Source organism: Rana temporaria, chromosome 8 (genome assembly GCF_905171775.1).
Source record: "Rana temporaria chromosome 8, aRanTem1.1, whole genome shotgun sequence".
Taxonomy (NCBI): Eukaryota; Metazoa; Chordata; class Amphibia; order Anura; family Ranidae; genus Rana; species Rana temporaria.
Window position 1 is genome coordinate 162,879,321 of NC_053496.1, and position 14,115 is coordinate 162,893,435.

At 45.4% G+C, this 14,115-nt stretch overlaps 1 protein-coding gene across 1 annotated transcript in view; it reads right to left on the minus strand.

The window, feature by feature from the left end:
- Positions 1 to 736: 736 nt before the first annotated feature.
- LOC120909305 (membrane-spanning 4-domains subfamily A member 4D-like) overlaps positions 737 to 14,115 on the minus strand; it is a 71,021-nt gene continuing 57,642 nt past the window's right edge. Inside the window, exons 6-7 of the mRNA XM_040321053.1 lie at positions 8,616 to 8,735; positions 737 to 890 (exon numbers count right to left, since the gene is read on the minus strand). Coding sequence (XP_040176987.1) covers positions 771 to 890; positions 8,616 to 8,735 — 240 coding nt within the window. The 3' untranslated portion in view covers positions 737 to 770. The remainder of the gene's footprint in view (positions 891 to 8,615; positions 8,736 to 14,115) is intronic.

Below are 14,115 nucleotides of genomic sequence, written 5' to 3' on the forward strand. Positions count from 1 at the left end.
CGCAAGTACGTTCGTGAATCGGTGTATCTTGGTCATTTGCATATTCGACGCGTAAATCATTGGAAGCACCCCTTGCGGCCAGCGTAAATATGCGCCCAAGATACGACGGCGTAGGAGACTTACGTCGGTCGGATGGAGCCAGATTTCAGGCGTATCTTATTACAAGAATAAGGCGCATAGATACGACGGCGCATCCATGGACTTACGCGGCGTATCATTAGATACGCCGGCGTAAGTCTTTCTGAATCCGGCTTATAATATATATAATTTCCTAATTCACCACAGCCACAAAAGCAGAGCAGAGAGTATTGGGGAACATATTTTGCAATTTTGACAGGGACCAAATACCAGCGCATAAGTAGTTTATAGTTTGTCTCCAGAGCTATAATATTTTTTGAAGATGATTTTGTTGCGGTCCAAATTTTATCCCAATTTGATGCTTCCAAATGAAGTCCAAGGTCTCTCTCCCATTTCATCATATATGATGGTAGATCTGCATTAAGAAAAGTAATAAGGTAATTATATAATAGTGATGTGAGACCTTTTGAGTGGGGGTCACGTTTACATATGCGTTAAAAATGTGTGAATTCATCTAGGTTACTCCTTTCTTGTAACCTTCTTTTCCAATAGAAATCACTTTTGGAAACAGAATCTAAGAATTTACTAATATTGCTAAGTCACTAATTTGTAATAATTAGGGAGAAATCCAAAAGAAAGCTGATCCATCCGTAAAATATGTAGGTGACAGGTTCTCTTTATTAATGGATTGGTCAAAGTTTAACTACATTAACTGAATATGCCAGTGGTGGTTGTTGAGCATAATTGGTAGTTTGAGCAACGGGAACACCAGTATTCATTGCAAAGACAACATCATTCTGTATCACGAACACCTGCAGAAGAGAAAAGTACAATAAAATAAAATACATTAAGGCTAGAGGAAAAAATTCTGAGAAATACGAATTATAGAAGGAAAGCTCTTAAACATGAACATAACCTACAATAAAAAATAACAAACAAGATCAAGGGCCAGATCCACAGACAGAGTACGCCGGCGTATCTACTGATACGCCGGCATACTTTCAAATTACCCGCGTCGGATCTTTGGTTTGAATCCTCAAACCAAGATACGACGGCATCTGGGTTAGATCCGACAGGTATACATCCTCGTACGCCTTTCGGATCTAAGATGCAATACTTTGGCGTCCGCTGGGTGGCGTTCACGTCGTTTTGCGCGTTGGGTATGCAAATTAGCTATTTCCGACGATCCACGAACATACGCGCGGCCATCGCATTCTCTTACGTCGTCTCTAGTCGGCTTTTTCCGGCGTATAGTTAAAGCTGCTTTTTTGCGGCGTATAGTTAGATTTGCCATGTTAAGTATGGCCGTCGTTCCCGCGTCGAAATTTGAATTTTTTCTTTTTTTAGCGTAAGTCGTCCGTGAATCGGGATGGACGTAAGTCATGTCTAAGTTTAAAAAATGACGTCCTTGCGACGTCATTTCGCGCAATGCACGGCGGGAAATTTAGAAACGGAGCATGCACAGTTCATTCGGCGCGGGGACGCGCTTCATTTAAATGAATCACGCCCCTAATCGCCGATTTGAATTACGCCGCCAGAGATACACTACGCCGCCGTAACTTACGGCACAAATTCTTCCAGGATTCGAACCAGCCAAAAGTAAGTTACAGCGGCGTAGCGTATCTCTGATATGCTGCGCCGATCTAATTCTATGTGGATCTGGCCCAAAGTGTCTGATTACTAGGTTTTTAGAACAATCCTCTAAGGCAGGGGTAGGCAACTTTCGAGAGATGGAGATCTCCTTAAACAATACTGATGAAGTCAAAGATTACCAGGCACAGTGGCACAAAAATAAGTATTACAAGAGAGTGCAGGGTTTTGGAGTGTGTTGTAGTCAGAATGCAGTGTTCAGGCGCATGTTGAGGTCAGAATGCAGGGATCAGGAATGCATTGCGCTCAGAATGCAGGCTATAGGAGTGTGTTGCGATCAAAATGCAGGGTTCAGGAGTGCATTGTGGTCAAAATGAAGGGTTCGGGAGTGCGCTGCGATCAGAATGCAGGGATCAGGAGTGTGTTGTGCTCAGAATGCAGAGATCAGGAGTGCATTGTGGTCAAAATGCAGGGTTCGGGAGTGCGCTGTGGTGAGAATGCAGGGATCAAGAGTGTGTTGCAGTCAGAATGCATGGATGGGGAGAGGTGGGGGGGTCATGTGAAGGGTGGTAGAAGACACTGCTATGGAAGTGACCCTGCCCATAACAATTTCCTCTGCCCCCTTCACATCACACCCCCCCCCCCCACACACACACACACATAGTGTTGTCTTCTGCCCCCCCCCCCCTTTCCCTCCTATTTAATAGCAGTACCCTACCTGTTTCCACAGTGGAGACTGTGAGGCAGCACATTTCTGAACAGAGGGGCAGAGTGACTTTTCATATTAGCGAACTGGTGATTGATTGCTTAGGACCACCCTGTAAGGTAGCAACAAATCACCAGCGGTTTAACATAAAACGTTTGTTTGGCCAGCTCCTCCTCCCACCCTTCGTCCTGGGCTGTGCTTCCTCCTGGTCTCCACTGTTTATTGATCACAGCAGTGGAGGAGGATGGAGGCGGGAGGGAGAGAGAGACAGGACTGGCACATAGGAGGGTGTTGGCGGCGCAAGTGGCAACTCTATACATCTCCCTTCCTCTTCAGCACCGATCTGACCCCCCCTGCAAACCCTGCAGCTACCCTCAAGAAGCCAGCTCTGCCACTCCTGCCAGCTTCAGGTGCTGCAGGGGCTTAGAGGGGATCACACTTTGTCCCCCTTATCAATAGACATGTGCATTCGTTTTCGTCCGAATGCATTTTCTACGAATTTCAGGTATTTTCGTTATCGTTTTAACAAACGGTAACGAAAGCACAGAAAACGAAAACCGAAAGATCCGACATAAACAAATGCTTTATTTTCGTTTTTGTTGCGGTCGAATGTGCCTAACCTTAACTCTATTAGTCCAATATTCTACATAAAGAGAAAAGATTCGACATAGAGAGAAAAGATTCAACATTATAGAGACATGAAGAAGAGTCGACATAGAGAGACATTAAGATTCGACATGGAGAGACATAAAGAGTCACATTTTTTTTATTTTTTTAAAGATTCTGTCGAATCTTCTTCTTTTTTTTTGTTTTTTTCTTAGAACATTCGACAGGCGCCATAAGCCTTCAATGAGAGATTCAACCTTAATTTGGCTGATGCCACGGATGACAGGTCCATGGCCACACCGCTTCGCTTATGCAGAGCAGACACGGACACAGCCCGCTGTTCCAGAACTTTAGCTGATTGGATTCTAGTCTCCTTCCCTCTGTTCTTCCCACTTGGCATGACAAACAGCAGAGGCGTAACTAGAACCTTCAGGGCCCCTGGTGCAAGAAGCCATAGAGGGTCCCCTAACCCTTGGCCAGGGCCCTTCCCACTGATCCCAGGGGCAGCAGGACCTGGATAGGAAGGGCGGCATATAGAGGAACAAATCCCCCTCTATTTTCCTCCTGCAGCCGCTGAATGATTATGGAAGGGAGAGGAGGAGATGCTGACTTTTAGCAGCTACAGAAGAAAAATGGAGGGGATTTGTTCCTCTATATTCTGCCCCCTCCCTATACAGGTGTACAGGGGAAACACATGGGCCATTGCAATTGCGACCCTTGTAGTAACGCCCCTAGGGTGAGTGGCAGCAGCGGTGGTGGTGGGGGATGGGATCAGTGGCAGCAGTGGTAGTTGGGTGGAAATGGGATCAGTGTTAGCTGTGGTAGTGGGGGATGGGATGAGTGGCAGTGGGATGGGATGATTGATAGCAGTGTTGGTGGGATGAGATGAGTGGCAATGGTGAAGGGGGATGGAATCAGTGGCAAGTCTGGTGGTTGTGGGGGGGGGGGGGTGGGATGATTGGTAGTGGTGGTGGGGGGTGTCATTAGTGGCAAGGTTGGTGGTTATGGGATGGGATCAGTGGCAGTGGTGTGAGGGGAGGTGCGATCAGTGTCAGTGGTGGTGGTGTGGGATTATTTGCAGTGCTGATATGAGGGATCGGATCAGTGTCACTCACTTGCAGATCACTCGGTTTCCCCTCCTTGCTAGTAACTCGTATCCTGACATGGGGACACCTCAAGCAGTGGAGAGCTCCTCCGCCTTCACTCTTTACTGGCCTGGCCTGGCCCGGGACAGCTGATTTTGGCCGATTTTTCTCTTTCAGTCTCTCGACATGGCATCTCCCCACCCTACAAAACTCAATAGGAGGCAGAGAGGATGGGCGGGGACCGTGTGCCTGTGAGTCCCTGTGAATGACCAGTGTACTATCTCCCAGGCAGCGGTGGACCCCCTACAGTGGCAGAACTCAACTGTGACTGTTGCAACCCTGGTAGTTCCGCCATTGATACGCAGTGGAGAGATCCTCCGCCTTCACTCTACTGGCCTGGCCCGAGACAGCGGATTTTGGCCGATTTTCTCTTTCAGTCTCTCGACACAGCATCTCCCTACCCTACTAAACTCAATAGGAGGCAGAGAGGATGGGCGGGGACCATGTGCGTATTTCTGCTACCAAAAATTAAGCTTCGGCTGTTTTTATTTCTTTGTGTTCTGGAAATATCAAGTTTGTGCAAGGCATCGGTCTGTGACACTGGGAAATTAGGCAGGGTCCAGGCTTCTGATAGGTGAAATGATGTTTTCGCTGGCCACCTTGGGAATGAACTGCTCCACAGGTCACAATTTCTCCCTGTCTTGGAAACACAAGACATAGCGCTCTGAAGCTCTGGGGGCCTGAAGTTTGCATGCTCTCCTCCTGGAGGTTACTGCTATTAGAAAAATTGCCCACATCAAACAATGCTCTGTGGGGGGTTGTGCAAAAGGCTGCTTTGATTGAAAATCAAGTAGCACAGACAAATCCTATTGGGGAAATGTTCTCTTCCTGGGAGATGGATTTTGAACACAGGGAATTGGATAACTAGCGGTTCCTCCATCCACTTGACCTTTGTTTTTGCCGAGATTGACGCAACCTGTACTTTTAGATCTTAGGCTCAACCCCAGATCTAGGCCAGTCTGTAGAAAATCCATTAGATCCAAAACAGATGGAGAGGTAGGGGAAAAGTTCCTTCCTATCACAAAAGAAACAAATCTGTTCCATATATTTTAATAGACGATATTAGTAGTGGGTTTTCTAGACCTCAAAATCGAAATGACTTGTGTTGAACATCCTAGGTCCTCCAGTCTTCCTTTTTAACCATCACCCTCAAAGGCCTGGCTTGCTCAAGTTCGGGTGTACCAGGTTCCCCTGTGACAGCATATTCAACGTGGCCAGAAGATGCATTGTGGCTTGGGCGATGAGACTAAGTACGAGACGAAACCAGGATCTACATGGCCAGTGTGGTAAGATGGTTATCATCAAGACTTTCTCTCTCATTGGTCTTGACAAGAATCTCATTATGAGCGCTTACAGAGGGAAGACATATGCAGAAATCGAGTCAGAAACCTCAGAAATTTGTATTTGCTTGAGGATGGGAAAAGATCTATTTGGGTAAGTACCCACATATGGACCAGCTGAAGGAAGACTTGCAACTACAGCGACCACTAGTTTGAATCTGGTGATAATTGTGAAAAAGATCTGCTTCTATGTTCAGCCTGCCCAGCAAGTAGATTGCACTCAGATCTTTGAGGGAAGTTAAACCCATTATGGCTTGGGCAGAATTACACCTGAGAGGGGGTGCTACTGGGTGTACCCCCTGTCTTTGAATGTAGACAACTACTGCCTTGTTGTCCACCTGCAATAGGACTGATGTTCCCTTGATCCTGGCAGCTGGGGCTGTAAGGGCTAAATGGAATGTAAAAAGAATGGGCTCTAATTTTCCTTGAACGCAGAAGCCCTCACAAGCCACTTCACAGCCCGTCTCACTGGCATCCGTCATAATTAGGTTTATTGAGTTTGACCACAAGGATGGCGATTACACCAGAAAGTCCCTCTTCAACCACCACCACAGACTCATCTTCATGTAGGGCAATAACCTGATCAATTGCCCCAAGTGTTGCCTCTTACTTAGGGCAAGAAAACCTTTCTGGAATTACCGTAGGTGCCAGTGTGCCCAAGGGACCATTGGGATACAAGCTGAAATTTCACCCAACAAGCCTAGACATTGGGAAGCTGACAGAAGAGGGGAGGTTGCTGTTTTTGACTGGGAAAATCAATAGAAGCATTGCCTGTTTTGAAGAGTATACCAAGTATACTATCTTCTGATAGCGGAGGCCCTTGCAACAGGCACAACTTGGGGGAAGACGGGAGAGACCGGGTAGGAGACAGCCCCAAACCCCAAGGGGAAAACTGAGAAGAAAACAGCACAGACCTGGAGAAGGCAGGCATAGAGACAATATGCACAGACTTAACTTGTGGAAAAAAAACATAAGAGAAAGGCAGAGTTCACTTAGGAGAATTGGCTGTTCAATACTCCAAAGCCCAACAGTAGGGATGAGCTGTTTTTCCCGACGAGATTCTTCGCAAGAATCTCTTGCCGCCCAAGTGTACACACTGATCTTTTCAAAAGAACCGCGGTTCTCTTGAAAGGCAAGAACACGGTGACGTCATTGCGTATGACGATAATGCGCTCGTCACATTCAATGCCGTCGCCGCCATCTTGCTTCACCCAACCTATGCTATGGAAGCTACCGCGCATACTGTACTGTACGTCAAAGTCATTTTGAGCATGTGCAGGTTTCCACGTCGACAGGTAAGTATACACACTCTCAAGCCCCATACACACTATCAGTTTTCCTGATGGTTTTCTCTTCAGGTTTACCAAAACCATCTAATATGAGGTCAAACCTTAAGCGTTTCAATTTGAATACAATCAGGCAGGTCCTTGTACTACATGGTTTTGGTAAACCTGAAGAGAAAACCAGCAGGAAAACTGATAGTGTGTATGGGGCTTCAGGTTTCTCGTCTGGAAACAGGCCGACAAGAATCTTGACGAGAAAAAAAAAAAGGTTCTCTTTTTTTTTCTCGTCGAGATTCTGGCCAGATTTCCTGACGAGAAACCTGAAAGCCTCATACACACAAATGATTTTCTCGGCAAGAAAGCTCTGCCAGCAGTTTTCTTGCTGTTTTTTAGAGAGAAAAGCGGTTGTGTGTATTCGAGGCCTCACAGTGGAAATCTTCCAATGAGGATACTTGTTAGTCATATTGGAGAGGCTCGGTTGTAAAACTAAAGGTTTATTGATTTTTTTCTATATTTGTTACTAAAAAAGTAATCTAATTAAAGCGGGGTTCCAACCACAATTGGCATTTTTTTAAATGTATGTCCTTTCATCATGCGTTTTTATAATATAAATCCGGTCACTTACTATTTTACAATCCGCCGCCGCTCCGCATAGTTATTCAAAAGTCCACACCGTTGTCATTTTGCTTGTGGGCATTGTGAAGCTCACAAGCACTTAGGGCCAGATTCAGATACATTTACGTTGCTCCACGGCAGAGTAACGTATCCCATTTACGGTACACCGCCGCAGGTTTACAGCGTAAGTGCCTGATACACAAAGCTCTTACCTGTAAACTTGCGGCGGTGTAACGTAAATCCGCTCGGCGCAAGCCCGTCCATTTAAATTAGGCGCGTTCCCGTGCCGAACGTACTGCGCATGCTCCGTCTGGAAAATTACCCGACGTGCATTGCGCTAAATGACGTCGCACGGACGTCATTTGTTTAGATGTTAACGTAAATGGCGTCCAGCGCCATTCACTGACGACTTACGCAAACGACGTGATTTTTTAAATTTCGACGCGGGAATGACGGCCATACTTAACATTGCTTAGAACACCTAGGGCTCAGCCCTAATTTTACGACGCGTATCTCGACGGAAACTACGTGAAGTTAGAGCGACGGGTAACGCGGACGTTCGTGGATCGCCGTAACTAGTCATTTGCATATTCTACGCCGACCTCAATGGCCTCGCCACCTAGTGGCCGGCATAGAATTGCATCCTAAGATCCGACAGTGTAAGTCAATTACACCTGTCGGATCTTAGGGCTAACTATGCGTAACTGATTCTATGAATCAGCCGCATAGTTAGGACGGGCGGATCACAGAGATACGACGGCGTATCAGGAGATACGCCGTCGTATCTCTTTGGTGAATCTGGCCCTTACTTCCTGGAAGTCTTGGATGGGGAGTGATAATTGGGTAGCGCACTGCATCCTGGGAAATGATGACACACATTTCCCAGGAGCATTAGAGGGAGATGATGTCAGAATCCTAGGTGGATCCAAAGGCAAATTTCGTGGGACCACATAGCAACAGGCATTTCCAGATGGGTAAAAAAATTTTTTTTCTTTTTTAGGTCTAATGAGCACAATAATGAAATAATATTTTTGGGATGGAAACTCCACTTTAAAGAGGTGGAGATCGTGGTGTTACCATTCATAAATTCCTAGAGCAGGATGATGTCTAAACACAATCCTAGTTAAGGCCACAGTGGAGAGTTAGGACAAAGATCTCAAAGCAAAGGGGTTTTCCAAAGCTGGTGGGTGATAAGACTTTGCTAATCCCCTGACTTGACACTTTTTTAATTGTAATCTCGTACGTCTCTTACCTGGTTGACATTTTGTTCTTTTGAGAGAGACCGGCATCCAAAAACAGAGGTGGAAATGGTGATACAGAAGAGCAGCAAATTTATCCCAAGCAGTACAGATAGAACAGCATAACCCCTCGTCTGTAAAAAAAAAAAAAAAAAACTGTTAAGTCAGCAACACTAACACAATAAATTACCCACATTTTTGTAAAAAAAAAAAAAAGATGTGGTTGCACCAAGTAAATAGATACCCAACATGTCAAACCTTAAAATCACGTGCACCCGTGAAATGGCACCAAATTTCTGTAGCCTATATTTTTCAATAGGCAATGCTTTTAAAGTCCCAACAAGTCATCAGGTTGGAGATTGCCATGAATAATGGGCCTATAATTATTGATCCCACTCTGGCGTGCTTGGCGATTTGGATTTTCCCAACACATGTGTTGCGCTCACCCCCGAAGGAGCCGCTGGTTATTGAATGGGATGGCCTGTTACCTCTGTCACCCCGCCGTCTAGGTAGGGTTGCCACCTCATCCCTTTAAACCCGAACACATAGTAATTACACAGGTTCTGGGGCTAATTTAATGTCGATAAGGCACCTAGTGAGTTTAATTAGCACCTTAATCAGCCAGAGAACCTGTGTAATTAATATGTTTTCGGTTTTAAAGGGATGAGGTGGCAACCCTACGTCTAGGGTAGTTAATGAAAGCCGTAGTAATGGAATATCCACTCAGCAGGTGTCTTTCTCTTGCACTTTTATTTACCCAACAAGGTAAAACAATAAAACTTTCAGTGGAGGGTAAAGATGTAGAAGGAGGAGAAACAGCAGACTCAGGCATAACGATATGGAAACAGTCCTGCTTCCAACCACTTTGTTTCTTCGTCGCCACTCTCGCCAGAGTGGGTTTAGTGTACCTGGACAGGCCTCTCACACTGACCTGGCAGCCAGAGTATCACTCGGAATGCTAAGGGAAGAAAGTTTCTGCCACAGACCCTCCCTGTAATGTAGATCATGGAAACAATTCTCCTTAATATGCTTTGGACCTGTATCTCCCTCAGGTAGTTTTTTCAGTTAGGTACCGACTGACAGGTGACTAACGTCCACCCTCCCAGTGTCCGGATACCTTGATTCCCAGTGGATTATCGAGGCCCTATTGGAAGGCCAGCCTCTCTTGGCTCTCCTCAGGCGGACTCCCCACCGAATAGCTTCCCCTCAAAGGAACAACGCTTGGATCTTCTCAGAATTTGGGGACCCAGTAGATTACTGGGGCCCCGCCACAGCTTAAACATTCCAAACGAGCCGTGATGTGTGGTCACCCTAAAGGTGGGTGCCACACCGGAAGAAGTACCCTCTCCCAGCATGCCTCGCGAGAGAGCCTCTCTCCTCATTGGCTGCTGGCAAACGGCACCCAAGCCTCAACTCCACTGCTGCCATCTGTCGCCCCGAGGTTGTATGACACTCCAGCCACAACAGAATGGGCACACAGCACAGCCAAGCCGAAACAGAGACCCTTTTCTGCAATGTAAATTTAGATCAGAGTCACTTACACTCTGATCACCCCTAAAATTTTGTCAGCACCAGTACTTAGAAGTAACCCGGCGCTACACATGCATTTACATTCGTATGTTTGTGGGGGTGGGAGACTCCACATTTTTGTGGTTGATTTTAAAGTGATTGTAAATGATCACCTTGTAAAAAAAAAACATTCAGTTTAAAATAGAAATGAAAGACAACAATGTGATCACATTCCCTCTGTTCTAAGCTGCATAAGCGATGGGGGGAGAAGAAGCAGCAACACACTGAGCTTCTCAGTGAATGGCTGTGCAATGGGGGGGGGGGTCAGGACAAGTCTGATAATTGGAGGAGAGCAGGCTGAGTTCCCAGCACAGATAGAGAACTGACCATGCTGTGCTCTCCTGCTTAGCGTGGTAATTTTTTTAATAGGAAAGCAGAGGAACTGGCAGGAACAGCAGGAAGCAATAAAAAGAGAACAGGATACTTTCTCGTACAAGTACATTTCTCATACAAGTACATGGTACAGCAGGCTGCCGTAGCTAGAGTTTTGGTTGATACATCAGGAATACATCAGGAATCAGATTAAATTCAGTCCATGCATGGCCAGCTTAACATACCAAACAGTGCTGATTTCAGGAAAAAACTATGCCCAAGTTGGGGAAATGGGGTGCCCCACCACTACCACTAGGAGGCAGGTAGGCCCTATCCATGGCACTGCCCTGGACCCAAAAGGACTGTTGTGTGTGTGTGTGTGTGTGTGTGTGTGTGTGTGTGTGTGTGTATATATATATATTGTAAGATTGGGGTTATTAGACTCCAGCGATAGATGTGTTTTCCAGTGAGTGCGCCAGTCCAGAACTGAGTTTTTAAAGGCCTGGTAGCCCACTTTTATTTAAAAGCACAAAAGTTCACAAATACATTAGCAGCCCTCGCAGGGGGTTCCACCATTCCTGCATCTTGCAAACTCAATAGATTACCCTCCTGGCTTTCACACTTGCCATCCGGCAGTTTCAGACCTCTAGCTTAGGCCTAAGGTTCTGTTCCTTCAGAACAACCAGTTTTCTAGAGTTAAGCACACAACTAGCTTACTCCTGTCAGCGTCTTGCTGTTCAATCATCAAATGACATCTGCCTCCTGCAGATATGCATGCTTTAGCTGTCCCCATGCAGCATCTCTGACACTCAGAGAGATTTGGGAATCCACCTGATTCCCGGGAACAGACTTCCTGTCTGTTGGGTGGGGCCCTGAGCCATAGTCAGGTCAGAACTAAATAGCTGAACACACAGCTGTGCAATTAGTGTGTCTTTCTCTCCAGAATATGGTGTAACTCAGCACACATAGCACAGAATCCCACCCTCACTATATATATATATATACACATACACACAGATTTCATATTGTGACAACAAGGTCTGTGTGTGTATATATATATATATATATATATATATATATATATATATATAAATACACCAATGACCCAGTGCCACTGGAAGCCATGCATGCCCATGCCATAAAGTTTCCAAACATGAAAAAATCCTTGAAATCGTGTCTCTTGGGGTGATAGATGACAGAAACACCAAAAGTGCACCTTCCACCAGGAATATAAAAAGTGTGCCCTTACCGGATAGCTAGACTCCAATGATGTGTGAATATAAGTCTTAGGCTCCTATAACATGAAGATCCATCCATTGGAAGCAATGTCTTACTAGGCTCCTATAACGTGGAGTCTAGCTATTCGGTAAGGGCATATCTTTTATTTTAACAGTGGAAGGTGCAATTTTGGTGTTTCTGTCATCTATTACCCCAAGAGACACAATTTCAAGGATTTCTTTATGTTTGGACACTTTATGGACTAACAATTATTATATTATTAGCGACATCCCCGACCTCCAAATGCCTAATGTGGACCTCCAGAGTGAGGGAGAGCTGACATCCTTCCTCACAATATGGGTTACTAGGCATGGTGGGTGTAATTCAAGTTGAAAACACCGGTGCCAGTCACTTCTTGAATGCAAACAAAAGAGATTTATTGTCTCTTAACAAGAACTGAGGGAGAGAGGGTTTAGGGCCATGACACCATTAGGCATATGCAATAGCAATTGGCAGACTCAGAGACAAAATAATAGGCAGACAGCTATACAGGTAGAGGTGATAAAAAGTGATCAGCGTATAAATTGAGTAAATCAATAATACATAAATAAATATTCCAAAGTGAAAATTCACTTAGTGATAAAATGCCAAAAATATTGTGCAAAGTGCAGCAATACTGTGTAATATATGCATAGGACGAATAGTAAACAAAAAAGTCCCAAAGTGGATGATAAAGTGTCCATGCAGGGGCGGACTGACCATTGAGTCACTCGGGCACTGCCCGAGGGCCCCATGCCGCTAGGGGGCCCCATCCGGGTTACCAGGCTCAGTAAAACCAGGGACAGTATGTAAAAATCTGTGTTTTTTTTAGATCTGTCCCTGATATGTCCGAAAATTACATGCTTTTAATGTGAATATCCCAAGATTTTAGCTGCCCGCCTCTGCACTACCTCCTGGCGTGGTGGCCATCTGTAAGCCAGAGGGGCCCCATACTCTTCAATTGCCTGGGGGCCCCATGAGTTGTCAGTCCGCCCCTGTGTCCATGTGTAAACAGATATCCAAACAAATGTGTCTTCACAGTCTTCTTATGTAGCTCTTCCATAAGTTGTGCTCACAGAGCGCTTACCTTATGGAAGGTGTATAACAGCTTGTGCGGATATAAATAATCCAGGGATGGTTCCTCTGCGTTGGTCTCCAGCTGTTGTCTGTCACTGTGGGTGTAGATGGCTTCACAGGATCTCTCCTCGATGTTAGTCCAAGTGTAAAGCAGAGAGACATCCCATAGTGAGGTATATCATTGAATTGTATTAAATAAAAACATATAAACTTACATAAAGGACTGTTAAGCAATGTAAAACAATGATTCAGCATTCAGTTCTTCTAGTGTGCACCAGGAAACACATTTGTTTGGATATCTGTTTACACAAGTACACTTTATCATCCACTTTGGGACTTTTTTGTTTACTATTCGTCCTATGCATATATTGCACAGTATTACTGCACTTTGCACAATATTTTTTGGTATTTTACCACTTTTATCACTAAGTTAATTTTCACTTTGGAATATTTATGTATGTATTATTGATTTACTTAATTTATGCGCTGATCACTTTTTATCACATCCACTTGAGGTATATAATTATTTATTTACTTATTCAGAATAAGCAGCATTTATTTGATTGTTTATCCTTATCTTACATTTGGTGACGCAGAAGCACCCTTCTCCTTTTATACAGGTAGAGGGCCTTTAAGCTAGATGCAGCAACTGTATTTGTAGAACTGCTGTGTCCAATGGCAACTGAACTTTTAACAGTCAATAGAGATCAGTACACAGTAACCCGTTATAGATCTTTTCCAACATCTCACAGTATCGTACTGTAGATCTTCACACACTGAGCTCCCGGTCTCTCACTAGACTTCAATATCTCAGTCGTCATTGGATCCCCTGAACTCTTCCACAGCTAACCCGCTGTATTCTCCTCAAGCGCCACCCCTGCAAACCCACTGGGTCCCCGACTTGGCTGTAGCTTTCCCGCCTTCCCCGGCTAGTGAATAAGGCTGCTCTGGTACTTATTCAGACTTCCATTACTGGCCTCTGATAACTGGGGTGGTTGTCCCTTAATGGCGACTGTTTCTCCTTTATCTCTGATCCTCACTTGCCTCTGGAAACAGGAGTGGTCGTCCCATGTGACAACTGCTTCTCCCTCACCGCTGGCAACAATGTGGAACCTCGGCAACTTGGTTGGGCTTCTGGCCGAAAGCCCCAACCTCGCACTGCTTCTCTCATACGTGGATAGGCCTCAGACAGCCTAGCAGCCAGGTGCTCCCAGGATAGGCCTCAGGCTTTTGGCCTAGCAACCCGGAACCTTGTAACACACGTACACCCAGGTGGCACAGAACCCCGATCACCTGACT